At 40.5% G+C, this 25,335-nt stretch overlaps 1 protein-coding gene across 1 annotated transcript in view; it reads left to right on the top strand.

Annotated features, from left to right (window-relative positions):
• Positions 1 to 25,335, top strand: part of LOC126379375 (uncharacterized) — a 43,504-nt gene that overhangs the window by 13,140 nt on the left and 5,029 nt on the right. The window contains exons 8-22 of the mRNA XM_050028105.1: positions 3,620 to 3,727; positions 4,184 to 4,256; positions 5,502 to 5,737; positions 7,062 to 7,254; positions 11,933 to 12,099; positions 13,312 to 13,405; positions 14,412 to 14,518; positions 14,883 to 15,017; positions 16,351 to 16,454; positions 17,182 to 17,416; positions 17,889 to 17,974; positions 20,101 to 20,198; positions 21,477 to 21,606; positions 23,156 to 23,348; positions 24,760 to 24,886. Coding sequence (XP_049884062.1) covers positions 3,620 to 3,727; positions 4,184 to 4,256; positions 5,502 to 5,737; positions 7,062 to 7,254; positions 11,933 to 12,099; positions 13,312 to 13,405; positions 14,412 to 14,518; positions 14,883 to 15,017; positions 16,351 to 16,454; positions 17,182 to 17,416; positions 17,889 to 17,974; positions 20,101 to 20,198; positions 21,477 to 21,606; positions 23,156 to 23,348; positions 24,760 to 24,886 — 2,086 coding nt within the window. The remainder of the gene's footprint in view (positions 1 to 3,619; positions 3,728 to 4,183; positions 4,257 to 5,501; positions 5,738 to 7,061; positions 7,255 to 11,932; positions 12,100 to 13,311; positions 13,406 to 14,411; positions 14,519 to 14,882; positions 15,018 to 16,350; positions 16,455 to 17,181; positions 17,417 to 17,888; positions 17,975 to 20,100; positions 20,199 to 21,476; positions 21,607 to 23,155; positions 23,349 to 24,759; positions 24,887 to 25,335) is intronic.

A 25,335-nucleotide genomic window follows, 5' to 3' on the forward strand; every position in this document is an offset into this window, starting at 1 on the left:
AAAACGTGTCCTATTTTATCATCTTTTTTTTCATCTTGAACCTAGTACACGACCCAATTGAAAACGTGTCCTATTTTATCATCATACTTAAGTAATGTTTTTTTTTTCAGCCACTTGCCTTCCGAAGCACGGATCATCTTACTTTTTTTTACGGTTCATCTTTTTTTTTCATCTTGAACATAGTACACGACCCAATTGAAAACGTGTCCTACTTTATCATCATACTGAAGTTATGTTTTTTTTTTTCAGTCGATCTTTTTTTTTCATCTTGAACCTACTTAGTACACGACCCAATTGAAAACGTGTCCTATTTTATCATCATACTTAAGTTATGTTTTTTTTTTCAGCCACGTGCCTACCGAAGCACGGATCATCTTACTTTTTTTACGGTTCATCTTTTTTTTTTTTCATCTTGAACCTAGTACACGATCCAATTGAAAACGTGTCCTACTTTATCATCATACTTATGTTTTTTTTATAAAAATAAAAATAAAAAGAGTTTATTTCGGACATGTTCCATAGTGGTTAGTAACAAGCAATAAACAACTTAATCTAGTGTTAGTAATAGAACGATAAAAATAAAATAACATTTACACACGACACGGCTCGACAATTATAAACAACAAGAAAACGTACACATTAACACAACACATTACTAATAAGCAGGTTCCCACCGCCTGGTCACCGGTATCTGCAAGTCCACTTCAGTATGTAAGCGCATCCAGTGGCCCAGCAGTGGGGAGTCCCACCTATCAGTCAACACGCTCAGAATGCCGTTTGAGCTGGAACGTAAGCGCCTCAATAGCGATGCACACCTCTTCCTAATAATTGCAAAGAAACAATCTGTATTGTGATCGGCAAACATTTTTGACGCACTGCAAAAACGCGGCAGCCCAAACAGCACCCTGAACGCGTTATTGTATTGAACTCTCAAGGCGCTGTATGAACTCCGCGTATATTCAGTCCACAGACTGCACGTGTAGAAGGACTGGCAGTACGCTTTAAAAAGCGTCACCTTAACCTGTTTAGTACAACGTGCAAATCTGCGAGCCAACATATTGCATCGCACAGCCAGCGCCCTGCGCTCCCGTTCAATATCCACATTATCGCTCAACGTATCGGTCACCCAATGCCCCAGATATTTAAACATATCCACTTTCTTCATCTCTGTACCGCATAAGGTGACTGGCGGTGTGGAATAAGTTTTAGACCCAGCTTTGAATATTAGAAATTCACTTTTGCTAACATTATATCTGAGCCCGTGGGATTCCGCGTACGCCTCGCAGATGTGTAGCAGTCGCTGCAATGCACCAATCGAGGGGCTCAACAGCACCATGTCGTCAGCATAACTAATATTGTTTACAGAAACCCCGTCGATGTGACATCCCACGTTGGTGCTGTTCAGCTCCTCGATCAATCGGTTCATGTACAAGTTGAAGAGCTTGGGTGAGGTCAACCCCCCCTGCCTCACCCCGCACTCCAACCTATACATGTCCGAATGCACACCTGCCCACCTTACACTATTCCTCTGATTACTGTACCAATATTTAAATATTGAAACAATGTCCAGAGGCAGGGTCGTGTCGTTGACCATCTTTTTCCACAGTACATCATATGATACCAAATCAAATGCTTTTGAAAGGTCTAGGAAGCAGGCAAAAACTGGCGTGTTTCTCTCCGTGTAGTACTGCACAGTTTGCTTGAGACACAGGATCGCACTTTCCGTAGACAGGCTAGGCCTAAAGCCAAATTGATTGTCCTGCAGCTCAATATGCGCTCCCAAATGTTTGTCAAGCAAACTGTCCAGTACTTTCGCTATTACAGTGGCAAGTGAGATAGGCCTATAGTTTCCTAGGTCCGAAGCATCACCGGTCCTATTCTTCATTATGGGTACGACTAGTGTATACATTAAGTCGTCAGGTAGGTGGCAATGACTGATACATAAATTAAAGAAGAGTGCCAGTACCCTTGGAAGATGTACTCCTGCGTATTTTTTCAGTCGATCTTTTTTTTTCATCTTGAACCTAGTACGGTCACGAGCGTTAATATGTATACACTTTGGTACCATGTCACATTAACTTGTTTGACAAATTGAACTGTAAGTCTCACTAAATGTCAAATATGTTAATGCGACAGGGTTCTATAGTGGGTACATTATATTGCTCATGACTGTACACGACCCAAATGAAAACGTGTCCTACTTTATCATAATACTAAAGTATTTTTTTTTTCAGTCGATCTTTTTTTTTCATCTTGAACCTACTTAATACACGACCCAATTGAAAACGTGTCCTATTTTATCATCATACTTAAGTTATGTTTTTTTTTTTCAGTCGATCTTTTTTTTTCATCTTGAACCGAGTACACGACCCAATTGAAAACGTGTCCTACTTTATCATCATACTTAAGTTATGTTTTTTTTTTCAGCCACGTGCCTTCCGAAGCACGGATCATCTTACTTTTTTTACGGTTCATCTTTTTTTTTCATCTTGAACATAGTACAGGACCCAATTGAAAACGTGTCCTATTTTATCATCATACTTAAGTTATGTTTTTTTTTTTCAGTCGATCTTTTTTTTTTCATCTTGAACCTACTTAGTACACGACCCAATTGAAAACGTGTCCTATTTTATCATCTTTTTTTTTCATCTTGAACCTAGTACACGACCCAATTGAAAACGTGTCCTATTTTATCATCATACTTAAGTAATGTTTTTTTTTCAGCCACTTGCCTTCCGAAGCACGGATCATCTTACTTTTTTTTACGGTTCATCTTTTTTTTTCATCTTGAACATAGTACACGACCCAATTGAAAACGTGTCCTACTTTATCATCATACTGAAGTTATGTTTTTTTTTTTCAGTCGATCTTTTTTTTTCATCTTGAACATAGTACACGACCCAATTGAAAACGTGTCCTATTTTATCATCATACTTAAGTTATGTTTTTTTTTTTTCAGCCACGTGCCTTCCGAAGCACGGATCATCTTACTTTTTTTTACGGTTCATCTTTTTTTTTCATCTTGAACATAGTACTCGACCCAATTGAAAACGTGTCCTACTTTATCATCATACTTAAGTTATGTTTTTTTTTTTTCAGTCTATCTTTTTTTTTCACCTTGAACCTAGTACGGTCACGAGCGTTAATATGTATACACTTTGGTACCATGTCACATTAACTTGTTTGACAAATTGAACTGTAAGTCTCACTAAATGTCAAATATGTTAATGCGACAGGGTTCTATAGTGGGTACATTATATTGCTCATGACTGTACACGACCCAAATGAAAACGTGTCCTACTTTATCATAATACTTAAGTTATGTTTTTTTTTTTCAGTCGATCTTTTTTTTTTCATCTTGAACATCGACCCAATTGAAAACGTGTCCTACTTTATCATCATGCTTAAGTTATGTTTTTTTTTTTTCAGTCGATCTTTTTTTTTCATCTTGAACCTACTTAGTACTTGACCCAATTGAAAACGTGTCCTACTTTACCATAATACTTAAGTTATGTTTTTTTTTTCAGTCTATCTTTTTTTTCATCTTAACATAGTACTCGACCCAACTGAAAACGTGTCCTACTTTATCATAATACTTAAGTTATGTTTTTTTTTTCAGCCGCTGCGCAGTGTCACGTTTCTGGCTGACCCACGCGCGCTCCGCCTTCCCCTGTTTGGACGAGCCACACTTCCGAGCTACCTTCAAGCTGACTATAGTGAGGGACAGGTATGTGCATCAGATTGTAAATAATGCAAACGAGGGACATTCCAATCGGCGTTCCACAAAAAGAAAGATGGCGTTGTTAACTTCTAATTACGAAGAATTTCAGAGATATATTTTGTCGTATTTTTAAAGTGTGATTACACTTAGATGAGTTGCCTCTTTTTCTTTTTCTGATCTCCAGTTGGCTCGACCATTGTAGACGGCTTTTTTTTTTTGACGTGACGACGCCCTGAGCCGAGGTTCGCGCCCACCTGGGCACCCTCAAGCCTGTTGTCTTTCAGCGCTCCCCATTTGTCCGGCCAAGTAGTTAATGCCATCTGCGGCAAATCTACAATAAGTCACGTCAAAAAAAAAACTGGTCTAACAAAGAGCTCGGTGAGGTGTGGGTACTTAGTTCATTTTGGATGTACCTCTGACTACTCCAGCCATAAGCTGATGTTATGTTTGTTTTTTTGTCAGGTTTCACGTTTCACTAACGAATATGCCGATAGTCGCAACAGAAGAGGCTGGCTTCTACCTCGGACATAGACTGGTAAGTGCTTTGAACAACATAATAAATAAATAAATAAAACATAGCTTCGTTAAGTAGTTAATCTGACATACAACTTTTCTAAATAATTAAAACGCTTAATAACGGGTTCTTACCGGGATTCTCTTGAAATGCATAAATGTTTTTGTCATAATTTTAATTATCATAATCCTTTTTGCATAACGTTTTTTAGCATAATAAGTAGTACTTTCCCATAGTAACATCTAGGAATACTGGTTTGTTAGGTATACCTTATTTTTAGACTAATATTTGTTGGTATAAATTTGTTTCGCATATAATCTTTTTTAGAATAATAGTATTTTGTCATAATTTTTACAAGGCATAACAGTAGGTTAGGGTGTATCAGTATACTTTTCGTGTGTATGTTTATCTTACACACGAAAAGTATACTGAATGATGACCAACAGCATGAAATAGTGTCCAAAAATATAAAAAGTCACAATCATGAACCAAATGCAGCCAAGGTAAAAGTAAGTTTCGAAAATGTTCAAAGTTCGGAGTATAGTTTTTATGCTTATAATAATTATGCTTACATATCGTTATGATCATTAATTATTATGCTTATATAATTATTATGCGTAATTATGGTTTTCAAAATTATGCTTAAATAATTATGACAAATTAATACTATGCGTAACTAATAATAGGAAAAGTAACAGTATGCCATGGTAAATTATTAAGTACATAAAATTTTATGAGTAAAAATAGAGAACCGTTCTTACCGCGTACCTACATGTCTGTTGCGGGTTCATGGCACTTGCAACAGTGTCGAAATATCGGGAGTCTTATATCCCTATTTCAAATGCGGTAAGAACCCGTTATTATGTGTTTTAATAATGATAATAACCGCGTAAACTTAAAACAAGTATAAAACTTTTCTTTTTTCAAAGCCTCCCTCTCGCCACGGGGACAGCGACTTCGGTGTCCGTCTGTATCACCGCTTTTATGCCAAAGCTGCGCTTGCGCATTTCGCTGTTTTAATTCCATACTTTAACGATGGGAAAGTATAGGAAATTCCACTTGATAATTCTTTATTGCATAAAACATAAACTCAGGACAGGTACTTACAGACGAATAAAACAAGCACAATAGGCGGTCTTATTGCTAAACAGCAATATCTGCCAGGCAACCTTAGGGTGAAAGAAGTTTATGGTGAAAGAAATAAGAAAAACTAACACCCTGTATATAGGCTTTTATTATGTTTAAACTCTTTTCTGCCCCCCGCAGCTGCAAGACGAGTTCTCGCAGTCCCCGCCGATGTCTCCGCACATGATGTCGGTGGCGGTGTGCCGCCTGCAGCGGCGCGCGGCGCCCGCGCAGCCCACGCCCGCCGCGCCCCCCGCGCCCCCCACGCCGCCCGACGTGCCCTCCTCCACGGCCGACGACGCGGACGAGGAGTACAACCTGCCTCCACCCGAGATCAGCCTCTACAGTGACAAACAGATTATACTGGACGAAGCTGGGTGAGTTAAAGTATTATTAATTTAGATATACATACATACATAAACAGCCTATATACGTCCCACTGCTGGGCACAGGCCTCCCCTCATTCAACCGGAGGGGGTATGGAGCATACTCCACCACGCTGCTCCAATGCGGGTTGTTGGTGTTTTTACGGCTAATAGCCGGGACCAACGGCTTAACGTGCCCTCCTAAGCACGGAATCATCTTACTTTTTTCGGACAATCAGGTGATTCGAGCCTGAAAAGTCCTTACCAAACAAAGGACAGTCTCACAAAGTGATTTCGACAATGTCCCCATCGGGAATCGAACCCGGACCTCCAGATCGTGAGCCTAACGCTCTAACCACTATACCACGAAGGCTGCTGTATTCATTTAGATATTAATTAGAAACTTTAGGTATTTTACATGGCACGTTTTATAATGACAGACAAAAAATATAGTTAATCGCTACAAAATACTATTCGTATTTCTAATACTTAATAGTAAATAACGGCCAAATTAAGAATGTCGTGTCACTCGTCAAATATACAGCACATTTCAGACCATGGTTCTGAGTTGATATCAACTCGAAATCATGGTCAGGATCAACCCTCAAAGTTTTTGTTACGATGTCACTAACACCCTGTATAATCAAGTTGAATGTGTTTTAATTCGATAGGTTAACGTGACGAACGTCACTGCTAAAGGTTGACGAATAGACATTATTTTAAATACAAAAAATAAACGTAATATTACAGGTTATGTCTTACTGGCGCCCAAAAAGGGGCACATACATACTAAAATGTTCGGACACCGTGAAACGGGATTAACGCTAAATAATTAAATAAGAATAATTTATTATTAAGGGACTCCACACAAAGGACAACACGCCTGTATCCCCGAAGGGGTAGGCAGAGGTGTACTTATAGAAATACACCCACCCTTCACGACTATATTCAGCTCATCATCTTCCTAGCATTATCCCGTTTTCCACAGGGTCCGCTTACCTAACCTGAAGATTTGACAGGTCCGGTTTTTTACAGAAGCGACTGCCTGTCTGACCTTCCAACCCGCGAAGGGAAAACCAGCTCAATACAGATTAGGTCACATACCTCCGATAATGCATTTCTCGGGTCTTTTCCTTCACCGCTGAGCACGTGATAATCATTTATGATCCAAACATGAATTCGAAAATAAATTCAACAGTCAGTGGTTTACGCCTATGCTGGATTCGAACCTGCGAGCTCAAAGTGAGAGGCAAGCGTTCTACCAACTGGGCTACCACAACTTATTAATCACGACTATCTTCATCTACGATGATATAATATCCTCTTCTTATTCCAGCCCTCTCCTCGACTGGGTGCAGCAGACGATCCAACTGTTCTCCTTCGAGCTGAACACGTCCTACCCCCTCCCTAAGCTAGACCTGGTGGTGGTGGATGGAGGGGCAGCATACGCCGAGGGTTGGGGCCTCATCAGCCTGGCCCCCGCCACGCTGCAGGACTACAAGACTATCGCCCGGCTGCTGGCGCAACAGGTAAGAACTGGCGGACCTCAACAGTTGAGATAGTTCCACCCATATAACGCACCTTTAGAACTAAACTGGCTTAACTCAAAATTTATAGTATATGTGTTTTTGCATTAAAACGACATTTTAAAGCATAATTCATAACCCTACAAGATTAAAATGTCGTATTTCATAGTGTGAGTAAAGAGACGCTAGTTCGGTCTCTTTATTTCGTCGCAAATTACTTTCGTCGCTTCAAATCAAAACCGACCAATTCAGTTGTCCGCCAACCGTGAGTGAGTGCACGCGTGTGTTAAGCTGGCGGATTTTGAGATGCGTCACTTTATTGCAAAAAGTAAAGGTAAGTTTCATTAAGTATGTTTTAGTCGTAAAGTGAAACTTTATCGGTTTGAGCCACTTTATGTCTTAAATTTTGGAATCGTATAAAGGAGTTTTTAGTGATGCGTCGTTATTTTATAAAATATATCGTTATGTTTTGTAGCCGTTTTTTGATTGTGGCAATTTTTTATAAAAATATGTTTATCAACGCGTGTCAATTCTTAACTTCTTTTTGATTTTATTCAAACTCTTACCGTCCGTTATTATTCTGTTTTAGGTTAAGTCAAAAAGATGTCGAAGAAATTTGTACGAGCGAATAAAATATTCAAAGCCATGCACTTATCACCACCAAGTGTTAAACCGAACCTGAGCCTCCTCCTCTTCGTCCATTACCAAATAACATAACAGTACATCGTGCAACTAAAACAATTGCTCCTTATCCTGAAAAAGCCGACTTTGACGAAAGACTGGAACCCGCTTCTCTCGTTTCTTTAGACCTCCAGCAACCTGCATCAAACACAAATATCTCAGATTCAGTACTAGCTACAAAGCATACGACAACGTCAACTTCTATGAAACAAGAAACGCCTGTTGCACGTGGGAACTCCATGAAATGCTCTTTGAATGTAACAGCTTTACGACCCGATCGTTTACCACTCAAAGTTTTTTCAAAGCTTGCCTCTGACCATCCGCTGATAATGAGTGAGCTGAAATCTTCGACGCATTCGCTTCCTACTAACACGCCTAAATCTTATAGTGATCCTGCAGAAATAACTCATCTCCAAGAACAGACCTCTCATAAGCATGCAAATGTCTCTCCTATATCTCCTACCTCAGGTCACCTGTCATCTATGCTTTCTGCTTCAGTGCAATTTACAGGATCGGTTCCCGCAACGAAATTTTCTTCGGCAGTACCAAGTTTGATGTCAACAACCTTAAATAACATATTAAATAAAATTCCTGATAAACAAAATATATTAACTCCAATGGAATATTTAGGCAACACACACGTGTTAGGGAACACGTTCAGCTGCTTCTCTTCCCGGGCATGTCGTAAAAACCGACAGAGGGATTGTGTCCTCTAACATGATGGACTAATGTTATGGGCGATAGGCTGATCCCTTATCACCATAAGGTTCATCATATCCATCTTTGGACTTCGTATCAACAGTGGCTGCAAGTTGTCTTTGATTACTTGTGGCTCTGCCCACCCCATTAGGGATTACGGGCGTGAGTTTATGTATGTATGTATGTGAATATTTAGGCAATAAAGAAAATACATGCCCAAATATTGGCGAAGTAGAAGACAGCTCGCCGTTAGACATTTCCGTTAAGATACCCTCCAAAAAACTACCAACGCAGCGCACATTAAGAAATCATTCTCGTTCTCCAGAATATATAAGTTGATGTAATATTATACTCAGATAATTGCGGAGGACAGAATAAAAACAAGTATATAGCCAGCTTACTCTCTTTTGCAGTTATTTACTTTCAAAACATTAAATCAATAACTCACAAATTTCTGATACAAGGCCATACACAGAACGAAGGCGATAATGCCCATAGTTTGATAGAAAAGGAAGTAAAACGAAACCTAAGATCTGGTCCAATTTATAATCCATCGCAGTATGCGACTCTAATAAAAAGTGCAAAGAAAACAGGAACTCCTTTTAAAGTGCACGAAATCGATTATACTTTCTTTCTTGATTTAAAAGACTTACAGTACCAATGGGGCTATAACTTTAACGAAAACGAAAACAAGGAACACGTTACCTGGTGTGACATAAAATGTTTAAAATATTTAGAAGACGAACCATTTATTTATTTATTTGTACACAATGAAACAGACACAAGAAACATACAAAGAAAACAGATAGTACAGGCAAGCTTATCTCTAAACAAAGAGATTTCTTCCAGCTGACCTACGTACCATTTGCAGTATATTACAGAACTTTCTAATTAGAAACTGAATACAAAAAAATTTCGCTTCGTAATAAGAGGAAAAAGATGAGAAGTCTGGAAGACGTGGAGGTTGGAAAAGCCTATTCCCAACAGTTGGGACTGAGCGCCAATAAATAGAAGGATCTCAAAGATCTCATTAATAAAAAAATAATACCGCCATACTCTTCCAATTATTTTCTTAATATTTTAGACTAGTTATAAGCTAAAAAGCCTAGTTTGTATAAGAATTTACATATAAAAAATGTTGATATTACTTTTTCAGAAGATACTCTAATTTTGTTCCTAGAATTTTTTATTTACCTAGTTAAGTAAAACTTAAGTTTTGATATTACTTTTTCAGAAGAAACTTTAATTTTGTTGCTAGATTTTAAGATTTTCTACAAATTATTACTAAAATGTGACTGAGATAATAAAGACTGATTAATGATTATTCGTTGTTTTGTATTAAGTCGATAATCTCCTACTACCCAAAAATAATAAAGTGTCCCGAACTTAAAAAATACATAGTTCTTATACGTAGTTTTGATACTAAACTGACCTAACATATATTCTGTCTAATGAAGTAAAAAGTGTTTTAGCAATAAAGTGACTCAATTTCGAACTGATCTTTTAAAAAAAGAAAAAACGTACTAAAATAATCAATTTACAATCTACTTTAGGTGTTTTTATATACTTTATGAAGAAAATTACAATATTCAAACAATTTATTTTGATAATTTCCAATATTTAAAAAAATAGTAGATCTCGAAAGTTGTAATGCAATGTTTCAGTACAGTGTTTGGCGTTTTCCCTAAAGTTGCATTTTTTTGGATTACGTCAGTTTATTTTTAAGGGTGCGATAACATCATCATCATCAGCCCATTAACGTCCCCACTGCTGGGGCACGGGCCTTCCTTATGGATGGATAGGGAGATCGGGCCTTAAACCACCACGCGGGCCCTGTGCGGATTGATGGTTATTAACGACTGCTAATGCAGCCCGGACCAACGGCTTAACGTGCCTTCCGAAGCACGGAGGAGCTCGAGATGAAAACTTTTTTTTATGGTCACTCATCTATGACCGGCTTTTGCAAAAGTTGCTTTCCCATATAACATAGATGGCGCTAATCAATGCGCGCTATTTAATATCTACGTCGTCGACTCTTTAGAGAGCTGTTTAAAGAAATAAATATACTGACGGTCGCAAGTCAATATATTTAATGAAAACATTATGTATGTACGTAAATATGTATCTCTCCTTCCGAAAAACTGTGAAAGGCACACTTATACAATACTTACAAGAAAAAAAGATGAAAGAAAGATGATCCGTGCTTCGGAAGGCTCGTTAAGCCGTTGGTCCCAGTTACTACTTACTGATATTTAAGTTAGTAAGTAGTCGTTACATGAGCCATGTCAGGGTCCTTTGGCAGCTCAATAGTAACTCTGAAACTAGGGTTGATGAGGTTGGTAATCCACCTCACAACCCACACGATAGAAGAAGAATAAGTACTTACAAGAAATAAAAATAAAATTCCTATCCTAAATTCTAGGCTAAGTAAATTAAATTCATCTTTTTTGGGATTATGTATACGTTTTTACAATGCGCCAGAGGGCGCTGCAGTAGTGATCATCATCATCATCATCATCATCAATTTAAGAGCCACGCTCTTGTCGGTGTAGCATTTTCCAATACTCTCCATGCTACTTTAGTAGTGACAACACAGGTAAAAAATAATGCAATAACGTTAAAAATAACTAACGCTAATAATGGGCGTTACTACCTGTCGTTTTTATTGAACTTAAAAAAATCTAAATATTTATTTTTCAAAATTGGCTTACAAAGTTAGCGCTTTTTGAACGTCAAAAAATTAAATTACATATTATTATTATGTAACTAGCTGTAAAACTACTACCACATCGGAAGCTGTAACGCTGAGGGAAAGACGTGGCCAGAAAACCTCCCAGCACACGGCCCTAGTCCTACTGTTTCATGTTTTCCTTTCTTTTAGGTTTAGGTTTAAAGAAACTTTATTCTCATTAAAGATAATGAATCACTTACATGAGAAGGAGAACTTAATTACCTACATTAATATGTTGTCGTTCATATCACACTTACATCGCACTATTGTAGGTCACACATAACACTCGTTAACACAAAAATCGGTATATAGGTACACATTATAGTTTGTTGTATTGGGATTTATATCAATCACCTCCTCACAACTACTATTTAGGTAATTTGCTTAATATATTCGGCTAATTTATGCTTAAATTCATTAATTGATTCACATTTTTTTACATGTGAGGGTAATTTATTATAAATTTTCTTTTTTTTTAACTTTTCTTTTAATAATAAACTTTTCTTTTTTTTATTCTATTTTTTTATGTTATGTTCTGTTGTCATGTTTTAAATTATTCTCCTCTTGCAGTGGTTCGGCGGCCTAGTATCTCCTCGTTGGTGGAGCTCGCAATGGCTGATGGAGGCCCTAACCTCGGTGCTGGGGGAGCGCGCGGCGCCGCCTGGAGACGGGAATGGTGGCGGGGCGGAACGCCAACAAGACAGCCTGCTACTAGATCATATACTACCAGCTTTGAGGTATATACTGGGTGTTAGTGACATCGTAACGAATACTGAGGGGGTTGATTCAGACCATGATTCTGAGTTAAAATCAAGTGGATTTTTCCGTCGCAAAATTCATGATATTTTTTTAGTTTTTTTGAATTATTTTCAATTCTATACTTTTGCGATGGAAAATTCCACTTGATATTAACTCAGAATAATCAGATGAATCATCCCTCTCAGTATTCGTTACGATGACACTTACACCCCGTACAAGTACATACGGTAGCCATATAAGTAGGTATGGGTGTTAGTGACACCGTAACGAATACTGAGGGGGATGGTTCAGACCATGATTCTGAGTTGACATCAAGTGGAATTTCGTGTCAAAAAATTCATGAAAATTTTTCTTTTCTTTTTAATTATTTTCCAATCCATACTTTTGCGACGGAAATTTCTACTTGATATCAACTCAGAATCATGGCCTGAACCACCCCTAAAGTTTTCGTTACGATGTCACTAACACCCTGTATACAGAAATCCCTTACCTTATAAGACTGTAAGAGTGGTTGAGCGTTGGGCTCACGATCCGGAGGTCCCGGGTTCAAATTCCGGTGGAGACACATAACATACATACATAAACAGCCTATATACGTCCCACTGCTGGGCACAGGCCTCCCCTCAATCAACCGGAGGGGGTATGGAGCATACTCCACCACGCTGCTCCACTGCGGGTTGGTGAAGGTGTTTTTACGGCTAATAGCCGGGACCAACGGCTTAACGTGCCCTCCGAAGCACGGAATCATCTTACTTTTTCAGACAATCAGGTGATTCAAGCCTGAAAAGTCCTTACCAAACAAAGGACAGTCTCACAAAGTGATTTCGACAATGTCCCCATCGGGAATTGAACCCGGACCTCCACATCGTGAGCCTAACGCTCTAACCATTAGACCGCGGAGGCTGTGAGGCCGGTGGAGACATATCACGAAAATCATTTTGTGATCCCTAGTTTGGTTAGGACATTACAGGCTGATCACCTGATGGTCCGAAAGTAAGACGATCCGTGCTTCGGACGTTAAGCCGTTGGTCCCGGTTACTACTTACTGATGTAAGTGAGTAGTCGTTACATGAGCCATGTCAGCTTTGGCGGCTCAATAGTAACCCTGTCAGGGTTGATGAGGTTGGTAATCCACCTCACATCCCACACGATAGAAGTTATATAATGTATACCTTCGTATGTGTCTTTAGGCTGGACTCCAGCAACTCAGTGCGTGCGGTGGCATCCCCGCGACTGGAGCGGGCAGACATCGAGTCCGCTGCCGATGAACTCTCCCTGCATAAGGTAAGGTACCAGGGTAGCTGTGGTCACCTCACAACCCACACGACAGAAGTTCATATACAGGGTGTTAGTGACATCGTAACGAAAACTTTGAAGGATGATTCAGAACATAATTCTGAGTTGATATCAAGTGGAATAATCCGTCGCAAAAGTGTGGAACTGAAAATAATTTAAAAAAACTAAAAAAAAATCATGAATTTTGCGACTGAAAATTCTACTTGATTCGTTACGATGTCACTAACACCCTGTATATTACAATTTAGATTATTGAATCTGAACCGGCGAAAAAAACACCCGAGCAAATAAAGTAAGTATACGTATATGATTTTGGCGCCCAACATGGGGCCATCATAATCAAGACACAGAATTTATGTAAGTTACTTCTTTTTGGACCCCCCCCCCCCCCTTTCTGTGTACAGGGAGGTTAAAATGGCCACATCGAAGTTATTCATCTAAGAAAGCAATATTGCTATTTGACATTTGTTTGCATTGCTTTTTTTTAACGTTACTTATTGTAGATGTGACGGAGATACTTACAAGCAACGGAAGAACACGCATCCACGCGCTACGCTGCATCATGCGGGGCAGTGGGAGAATCGCCTTAACAATACATTCTTCGAGGACGTACATAGACCAAATTGGAGATGTCCTTAGAAAAAAGATTCAGTACGACCTACTCTGAACCGGCGTGCGTGTATGAAGCGATTGATGAATGTGGAGGAAGCAAGAGAAGTGTGTCAGGATCGAAGCAAATGGAATTCTATAGTCTCTGCTTACCCCGGTGGGAAATAGGCGTGAGTTTTATGTAGTCATGAGCAATATAATGTACCCACTCTAGAACCCTGTCGCACTATCATATTTGACATTTAATGAGATTAACGGTGTAATTTGTCAAAAAAGTTAATGTGACATGGTACCAAAGTGTATACATATTAATGCTCGTGACCGTACTTATGTATAAATGTATGGAAGGTAGATTTGGTACTACTAGTAATGTCTCCCCCCCCAGGGCGCGGCCATCGTGAGCATGGCCATCGAGGCGGCGGGCGCGGCGGCGGGTCGAGCGGCGCTGGCGCGGCTGCTGCGCGACCACCGCGCCGCCAGCGCAGACGCCAGGTACACACGGGCACACCCACCACGCTGAAGGCGCGGCAGAAAAGAATGATCCATAGATCTTACTCATCATCATCACTAATTTAAGAGCCACGCTCTTGTCGGTGCAGCATTTTCTATTCCAGTCTATCATAGGCCAATTCCTTAACTTCCCTATAAGACACGACGTTAACCTTTTCTTTAATCTGTTCCATGTAAGCTTTTCTTGGTCTTCCCCTTCCTCTTTCCTTCTAGCTTTCCTTTTATGATGTTTAATGTTTGTTTATGTTTCATGTGTTTGCTAACTACTGACCATAGAAAACTGTTGGATATCGCCTCCCTTACACACAAACCCCCAGATGACATTAATCTTCTGTCTACCCCACAGAGACCTATGGCGGGCTCTCCAACGGGACGGCTCCACGGAAGCAGCAACTGCCTGGGACGGCTGGTGCGAGAAGGCTGGGTACCCTCTACTCTGTGCGACGCCCAGCGGACCCGATGTGGTGCTTCGGCAGGAAAGGTAAGCCACCCAGGGCATAAGGAATAACACTACGAATAGAACTGAAACTCTCCGCTCCCCACCAGCGGCTGACCTAAGTTTACCTCACGAATTTCGTAATTTAAATGAGAATAAAAAGCGCCCATAGTATAAAAGTAACAATCAATCAATCAGAAAAGTAACATAATATAAAAGTTTTTTTTTTAGTTCGTAGTAACTTTTGATGTTTTAACTATGAAAGTAAATTGTAAATTGTTACTGGCAATAAATTTATTTTATTCTTATTCTTAAATTACGGTTTACGATTTATGATGTATTAAAAAAAAAACTACTCACTAGATCGGGTCAAACCAATTTTCGTTGGTAGTTTGCATGCTAATCTACATCATATTTTTTTTTAGTTTTATCTTATATTTTTTAATTTTACAGGAGTGGGGGGGATACACTTTTTACCACTTTGGAAGTGTCTCTCGCGCAAACTATTCGGTTTAGAAAAAAATGATATGAGAAACCTCAATACCATTTTGGATGACCTATCCATAGATACCCCTCACGTATGGGTTTGATGAAAAAAATTTTTTTGAGTTTCAGTTCTATGTATGTACCCCCAAAATTTATTGTTTTTTTTTCTATCATTACGTAAAAATCTTAATGCGGTTCACAGAATACACATATTTATCAAATTCATGTTTGGATTCTAGATAATCTTCTGCTTCTATCGTGAGGTGGATTACCAGCCTCATCAACCCTGGTGTCAGGGTTATGATTGACCCGCCAAAGGCCCCTGACACGGCTCATGTAACGATTACTCACTTACACCAGTAAGTAGTAACCGGGACCGGGACTTCAGCACGGTTCATCTTACTTTCAGACAATCTGGGGCCTGTTTCAAATTACAAAGACAATTTGATGTACATTGCGGAGTGTGTGATCACAAATATTTTGCAGTTTCAAATTAGCTACGTAATGAACACCAAATTGTCGTTGTAATTTACAATTGTTAGTTTTATAAAACGGGGATCATGAAATTGATTTTTGTGATACGTCCCCACCGGGATTCGAACCCGGGACCTCCGGATCGTGAGCTCAACGCTCAACGACTGGACCACAGAGGCCGTTAATAATTGACATTTATTGGCAAGTCTTCGGCGTAACGAAATTTTAAAGAACGTCTAGGGCCCTGTGCCGAGGTATTTCTTGCAGCTTCTTTTCCCCGGCTATACAGGTTGTGAGAAGCTGCAGTAGTTTTAGGCGGATGAGACGTTCGTTATGTGAAAATTGACGATTCAAAGTGTAACTATGTTACCTACTGAATAAAGATATTTTTGAATTTGAATAACCGTCTTGTGTCCAGGTTCGTGATGTCGGCGGAGCCTCCAGAACCCGAGCCCCCGGTGCAGCATACGCTGCTGACCCTCGACCTCAGAGCTGATCTGGATGAGATCTTCTACGACCCTGGTAAGTTATCACACTTCACATTATCATGGAAATTCCTGTCGGAAAAATTCATGAAAGTTTGAGTGTTTTTCTTTAAATATTTTCAGTTTCATATTATTGCGATGGAAAATTTCACTAGATAACTCGAAATCAAGGTCTGATTAAATCTCTCAAAGTTTTCGTTACGATGTCACTTACACCCTGTGTTCATCCCAATTGAGGTCGTCAGTCATCGTAAGATGAACTAAGTACCCATACCTCGCCGAGCTTTCCGATTCTTCTTCTATCGTCTGGGTTATACTTATAAGGTGGATTACCAACACTATCAACCCCTGACACCAGGGTTGATGGTTACTATTGAACCGCCAAAGGCCCCTGACGTGGCTCATGTAACGACTACGTACTTACATCAGAAGTAGTAACCGGGACCAACGTGCCTTCCGAAGCACGAATCATCTTACTTTCGGACAATCAGGTCAGGACCTACACAGCTTCTCAATAAATGTTTCTTGTTTCTTGATCAGCCTGTAATGCCCCAACCAAACTAGGGATCACAAAGTGATTTTCGTGTCCCCACTGGGATTTGAACCCGGGACATCCGGATCCTGAGCCGAACGCTCAAACCACTGGACCACGTAGGTCGTTGATTTTGCGCTGAATTAGAGAAAGACCTGGAGGTCGCCTCAACTGACGAAGTCGAGGAAAGTTGGAGTTAACATCTTACTAACCCACATAACTTTCCCACCAGAAAACTTCACGGAGTCGATGGAAGACGACCTTAACGCCACCACGACAGCAGCCCCGACCACCACGACCACCAAGCGACCACCGAGGACCACCAAACCTCCCCCACCGCCCAAATGGGTCATCCCAGTGACATTCTCCGTCGGCCCACTTCTCCAGGAGTATGAGGAGGAGTTGGAGAATATGACCTCGTGGAAGAACGCTACAGGAACCACTGTTAACGGGACTAATGGGACTTGGTAAGTACTTAAACATACACACGCATACGCCTATTTCTGGGGTAAGCAGAGACTCCCATTCATGAGCTGAAAGGGATGATGAGACTTTCGTTATGTAAAAATTGACGATTCAAAGTGTAACTATGTACCTATGAGGAGCTCGGTGGCGCAGCGGTAAACGCGCTCGGTCTGCGATTGTTGAAGTTAAGCAACTTTCGCAAAGGCCGGTCATAGGATGGGTGACCACAAAAAAAAGTTTTCATCTCGAGCTCCTCCGTGCTTCGGAAGGCACGTTAAGCCGTTGGTCCCGGCTGCATTAGCAGTCGTTAATAACCATCAATCCGCACTGGGCCCGCGTGATGGTTTAAGGCCCGATCTCCCTATCCATCCATAGGGAAGGCCCGTGGCCCAGCAGTGGGGACGTTAATGGGCTGGTGATGATGATGATGATTTACTTAAGTACCTAAAAGAATGTGATTGTATTTGTTGGCAGGTACGACGTTGGGAACGACACGAGGTCGCGCGCTTCGCGATGGACGGAAAATGTGACGCATTTAATATGGATGAATGATACTGAGAGTAAGTTATTCACACTTTAATCATTATTAATTTAAGAGCCACGCTTTTGTCGGTGCAGCATTTTCCGTGCTACTTTTTAGGGACAAATAGGGCAGTGGTTTCCCTCTTGCCTTCCGCCCCGCAGTACTCTGTCTGACGCAAGTGTGATGGCGCCCAGAGTAGTCTATTACAAAGCCATACTAGGACTCCTGTCTGCCGCCTCTGAATAATACTGACAGTTACTGCTGCCCTCTGTCAGGTTCCATTCTTGTCTATAAAGGGCCAATTCTTTCACTTTCTGATAAGACACAATTACTCATTACATGAGTCATGTCAGGGGCCTTTGGCGGCTCAATAGTAACCCTGACTCCAAAGTTGATGAGGATAATACACCTCACAATTCAAGGCATTAGACCTCGAGCTGTGAACTAAGTAATAGATATTGCTTGATCACGAGACAGAGAAGAGATTGGTGTTTAACCGCCTATTCTACTTTCTTTTTATCTTTAGTTTTGTATTTTTATATCTTCTGTGTGTGCAATAAAGGAAATTTGTTATATTTTGTTATTGAAGTGTGTGTTCATTTATAACAAACATTATAGAAGGAAAAATTTAAGGGAAGAGAGGAAGGGGTAGACCTAGGATAACATTTATGAAACAAATAAAAGTGAAGGTGCAGGTCGTGTCGTATCGGGAGGTGAAGGTTTTGGCGGGAAGAAGAGAGGAATGGCGGTTACTCCACCGACAAGAGCGCAGCTCTTAAATAGAGAGAGAGAAGTGTGTAGTCCTAGTACAACTTTGAAATAGACTACTCTGGGCGCCATCCCACACGCGTCGGACAGAGTACTGCGGAAGGCAAGAGGGAAACCACTTCACTGCCTTATTTTTCCCTAAAAAAGTAAAATTCAAAATTCAAAAATATTCAATAAAAAAAAAATAAAAAAATAAAATAAAATAAAAATAATAAAAAAAAATGAAAAAAAAAATATAAAATGTATTAAATATTGAATATTCTTTTTTTTTATTTTATTCGTCAAAATTGGCTTACATAGTTAGCGATTTTTGAACGTCGAAAATTTAATTACATTATTATGTAACTGATTGTAAAACTACTACCACATCGGAAGCTGTATCGCTGAGGGAAAGACGTCGCCAGAAAACCTCCCAGCATAGGGCCCTACTCCTATTGTTTCATGGAGAATGCTACACCGACACCGATACCGACCCCGCTGGCGTGGTCGACGATTTCCCTCATTCAGCGCTTATCGCTATCGACCCACTAGGGTCGATTAATTCTTTCAAATATTTTTCCTCTCGGACGACGCCCTGAGCCGAGGTTCGCGCCCAACTGGGCACCCTCAGGCCTGTTGTCTTAAATTTTGTACCGGGTGAGAGCCTTCGGCGCTCCCCATTTGTCCGGCCAAGTAGTTAATGCCATCTGCGGCAAATCTACAATAAGTCACGTCAAAAAAAAGCTACACCGACAATTAGTTCTCAGGCTCTTCAATTAGTGATGTGATGAATTAAGTTTATGTTTATACATTGTTTTAAATTTACGCGGTTATTGGCCCCGATTCCTGCAGACACCGCCTAATTTTATTTTAAGTTATATCCGTCATTTTCACATCCGTCGAAAAGGAAAGGGACGGATGATTCACAGCTCTTAATTTTAGGAAGAATGAGTAAACGAATGAATAACCCGGGTGAATCAAAAAGGTATGTCGCTGGTATGCAGTCCGTTTGACGTGCTGTCTACTTACCTGTGTCGGGTTATTGACTGATGTAAAATTTTTAGACGGTTGGTTTAGATTTGTGCTTAAAATTGACGTGTGTTCCATAAATTTTATGCTTGTCGATTACCCGTCCCTTTCCTTTTCGGCGGATAAGAAAATGACAAATATAACTTAAAATAAAATTAGATGGTATTTACAGGAATTAGCACCAATATCATAATTAAAACACATAATAACGGGTTCTTAGCGCGTTTAAAATAGCGATTATGGATGTACCTACTCCACTCCAATCTCATCAGTCATCCCGTGATCATGGTACTTGCAACAGTGTCGAAATATCGGGAGTCTCATATCCGTATTTTAAACGCGGTAAGAACCCGTTATTATGTGTTTTAATTGTTTGTTTGTCCCCAGTGGTGATCCCGGACCTGGGTAAACACAAGTGGGTGCGGTACAACGTAGGGGCGCGGGGGCTGTACCGTGTCGCGCCGCAGGACCAGACCGCCGGGGAGGTGGGTGTAATTTGTATTGAAATTATAGTTGCCAAAAGGCGCCAAGAGATGGCGCTAGTACATTGCTACGCTCATAGCTGTTTTCCAATAGCTGTAGTAATTTTAGTTCTTGACAAGAGATGGCGCTCGAATCACTTTCACATTTCACTTTTGCATTTGTATTGAAATTATAGTTTATTTATTTATAAAGTACAGCCACATCACATACATTAAAACATTTTTACGTTTAGAAGGTTACGGTATTGTGACTAATATATGTCGGCAATGGGATTCTCTTAAAATGCATAAATGTTTTTGTCATAATTTTAATTAGTTATCATAGTCCTTTTAGCATAAGGTTTTTAGCATAATAGTACTTTCCCACAATAACATCTAGCAATACTGGTTTGTTAGGTGTAACTTATTTTTAGACTAATATTTGTTGGCATTAAATTTAATTCTCATATAAATAACTTTCCATTATTATTTTTTAGAATAATAAGTGTTTTGTCGTAATTTTTACAAGACATAACAGTAGGTTAGGGTGCGGCGGGGGTGGCCCTTAGGCCACCCCTACGCCGCCAACATGTTTATCTTACACACCAAAAGTATACTGAATGATGACCAACAGCATGAAATAGTGTCAAAACATAAAAAGTCACAATCATGAACCAAATGCAGCCAAGGAAAAAGTAAGTTTCGGAAATGTTCAAAGTTGTGCCAAAACTTTTCTTATTCGGAGTATAGTTTTTATGCTTATAATAATTATGCTTATGTATCATTATTGTCATAAATTATTATGCTTATTGAAATTATGCTTAAAAGTTATGAAAAAATTAATACTATGCGTAACTAATAATAGGACAACTAACAGTATGCCATGATAAATGATTACACAAAATTTTATGAGTAAAAATAGAGAACCGTTCTAGCTACGAGGAACAAATTACCTTAGTAGCTAGAACTATCCTTTTTCATGTCGGAACTCAATTTTTCGCGAAAAAATAATATGAAAGTTCGCCACCAAACTTGACATTTTGATATTCACCCGTTTGGATCATAAATGATTATCACGTGCTCAGCGGTGAAGGAAAACATCGTGAACACTTTCTCGAGAAATGCATTTTGGGAGGTGACCTAACCTGTATTGGGCTGGTTTTCCCTTTGCGGGTGGAAAGGGCAGACAGACAGTCCTGTCAAATCTTCCGGTTAGGTAAGCGGACCCTGTGAAAAACGGGACAATGCTAGGGGGATGTTGAAGACGAGTTTAAGCGCATGTTGTTGTTGCAGTCGGCGGAGGCGGCGGCGGCGCGCGCGGCGGCGCTGTACGCGGGCGGCGCGGCGGCCGAGCGCGCGCTGCTGCTGGACGACGCCTTCGTGCTCAGCAGGGCGGGCAGGCTGCCGGCCAGCCGGGCCATCGCCGCCGCCAGTGAGTCACACCATACGTAAACAGCCTATATACGTCCCACTGCTGGGCACAGGCCTCCCCTCAATCAACCGGAGGGGGTGTCATAGTATTTCATAAAAGTACATTATTACACATTTAACCAAATGAGGATAAAAACTTGAAGCTCAAATGTAGGCGACACCACTGGGGGGTTAAAGTGACCACACCGAAGCAATTCGTCTAAAGCAATATTGCAATTTGACATTTGCGCATATAAAAGTGAGTGCGCAATGCAAACAAATGTCAAATTGCAATATAGGTTAAAGCACATAATAACGGGTTCTTACCGCGTTTAAATGGGGATATGAGACTCCCGATATTTCGACACTGTTGCAAGTGCCATGATCACGGGATGACTGATGAGATTGGAGTGGAGTAGGTGGATCCATAATTTTCTACATAACAGTGTCGAAATATCGGGAGTCTCATATCCCCATTTAAACGCGGTAAGAACCCGTTATTATGTGCTTTAATTATGATAATGGCCCCGATTCCTGCAAACACCGCCTAATTTTATTTTAAGTTATATCCGTCATTTTCATATCCGTCGAAAAGGAAAGGGACGGATGATTCACAGCTCTTAATTTTAGGAAGAATGAGTAAATGAATGTGTCGGGTTATTGACTGATGTAAAATTTTTAGACGGTTGGTTTAGATTTGTGCTTAAAATTGACGTGTGTTCCATAAATTTTATGCTTGTCGATTACCCGTCCCTTTCCTTTTCGGCGGATAAGAAAATGACAGATATAACTTAAAATAAAATTAGATTATATTTACAGGAATTAGCACCAATAACCGCGTAAACTTAAAACAATGCAATATAGGTTTTTTAGATGTCGCCTTTTTAACACCCCCCCCTGTTTATTATTAATAGGGCAAAGGCCTCTCTTCCCTTCTTCCACTCTTCCCTGTCCCCAGCTTGCTCGCGCCGCCGCCTTTATACAACCATAACAATAGAGAGTTCTCTATTGTCTATTGATACCTATTTTGTAAGTTTCCCTAAATACGCCTGTACGGTCACGAGCATTAATATGTATACGCTTTGGTACCATGTCACATTAACTTTTTTGACAAATTGAACTGTAAGTCAAAATTCAAATTCGTTTATTGCAAAAAATGTGGTAATATGGCAGTAAAAGTAGTAAAATTATAGTTTCACACATTTCGCTTAAAGTAGCATGCAAAAAGAAATGTTTCGTTATACTATATGACTCCCCAATCCAATGTTAAATGAACATTATAATTAAATTAAATGTCAGTAGGTTATCATAGGAAGTAATACAATTATTGGCATTATATCATGTCACAAACAAGTCATCAGGTAAATGTCTATAACAGTAAAATGAATAAACTAAGTTCTTACATTATGTTTGCGTCATAAAATTAATTTTGTATTTTTGTCAGCAAATTATTCTTTTACACGCACTAAATGTCAAATATGTTAGTGCGACAGGGTCCTAAAGTGGGTACATTATATTGCTCATGACTGTACATACTGCATACTGCAGCTATACTTGGTCATCTCCCTTAGCCCGGCTGAGCACTGAGAAGCACTGGGCTCCATGGCGGGTGGTGCTGAGCCACCTGTCGTGGTGGCGCGAGCTGCTCCGCGCCGCGGCCTCGGGACCTGCACTGGCGCAGCTGCTGCGCACGCTGCACCCGCCAGTAGTACACATATACAGCGCGCAGCAGCTCAACAACACGCACTTGAATGAGGATCTCATGTAAGTTGGATCTTATCAGAAATAAATCAAATATGTCTGTGAAGCTTGATTGATCAGTTGCTACTGCAATTAGAGCTTCTCTATGCTTACCATCGTTGCGGCTTCCGATTACATTCCGCTTAGGGACGGTACCGAAAAGTATCGGCGTCCGAAGGACGTAATATACGATCCGGACGACCCGATTACTCTAGCCATAGAGGCAGCCAATCAGTTCGCGACACCAAACACTTCAGGACCCCGATACCGACCCCGCCGGCGTGGTCGACGATTTCCCTCATTCAGCGCTTATCGCTATCGACCCACTAGAGTCGATTAATTCTTTCAAATATTTTTCCTCTCAGACGACGCCCTGAGCCGAGGTTCGCGCCCAACTAGGCGCCCTCAGGCCTGTTGTCTTAAACGTTGTACCGGGTGAGAGCCTTCAGCGCTCCCCATTTGTCCGGCCAAGTAGTTAATGCCATCTGCGGCAAATCTACAATAAGTCACGTCAAAAAATTTAATATATGCTTACCATTAGGCATAGTCGAGCCAACATACTTGACATTATAAAAAAAATCAGAAAAAAATAGTCTGACTTGGACTTGTACCCGCAGCTCTTGTCAAGCCGGGTCGAGCGTGCTAACCATTACACCACTGTCCATGTCCTGGTGCTCATGTCCATGCGAACTCATTGGTGCAAGTCTGGTACCCATGATCACTTATTGCTCCTCAATGTCTTTGGGGTCAGTAACACACGTCACATTATTAATAAAAAAATATATTTGTCGGACAATACATCCATATTGCTGATAAACATAAACACAAAAGAAAAGAAAGTAAAATAGGTACTTAAAACTAGAATGCACCATAATGGCACACGCTTTAATAAAGCTGCTGTCCCACCTGTCAGCTATGACTGTCAGGATGCTGTTGGCACGCACTCTACGGTGCGTCGCACGCGCACCGTTTGCGGAGTATGGCAAACGGTGCGCTGCGAATTAATTTATTAGTATTCTAAACTCATAATCAGAAACATACGTAACTTCGTCACGTTCAACTAGGCGTTTAAGTGTTCTGAATCTGACCTGATCCAAACGAACCCATTACAATAGCAGCTTTGCACCGTTGCATAACCACTGACAGGCGTTGGACCAGGTAAGACGCAGATCTAGGGTCACTGTAGGGAGCGCTGGTAAATTGTAATAAAACCCCACACAAATAATTGAGTGAACTGTATTACTTAGGATATTAATTAAATTACAACATCCAAACATTGAGACGCGTTGGCTTGTTCGCGCAAGAGATGTGACTGACCATAAATGGTAGACTATTAGGTATGTCCCATACAGTCTCCCATACTGTCACTCTTTTGAGTCACCTCCTCTGACTTTGGGTTTCCGGCCGATAGAATCATTAATTTGTAATATATCAGCTGGCTGAGCGGCGCGCTGCTGACGGCTGGTATGGAGTGGGAGAACGAGCGAGTGACCAAGCAGGCTGTGAAGCTGTTCGATGACTGGCTGAAGAATAACACCACCATCCCAGAAATGTACCAGGAGGTGAGGCCATACTTCTTCTTCTAGCGTGTGAGTTGTGAGGTGAATTACCAACCTTATCAACCCTGGTGTCAGGGTTACTATTGAGCCGCCAAAGGCCCCTGACATGATTCATATAACGACTACGTACTTACATCAGTAAGTAGTAACCGGGACCAACGGCTTAACGTGCCTTTCGAAGCACTATTAGCCGTAAAAATACCTCCACCAACCCGCAGTGAAGCAGCCTGTTGGAGTATGCTCCATACCCTCTCCGGTTGATTGAGGGGAGGCCTGTGCCCAGCAGTGGGACGTATATACGTAGGCTATTTATGTTATGCCTAAATGCTCTGGTAATTGTGGCTTTTGTATAAATCTCGTTTAGGGACGGTACTGAAAAGTATCAGCATCTCAAGAATCACAGAGGCTGTCAATCAGCTCGCGACAACAAATAATCCTTTCAAATAATTCTG

This window comes from Pectinophora gossypiella, chromosome 29 (assembly GCF_024362695.1).
Source record: "Pectinophora gossypiella chromosome 29, ilPecGoss1.1, whole genome shotgun sequence".
NCBI classification, from domain to species: Eukaryota; Metazoa; Arthropoda; class Insecta; order Lepidoptera; family Gelechiidae; genus Pectinophora; species Pectinophora gossypiella.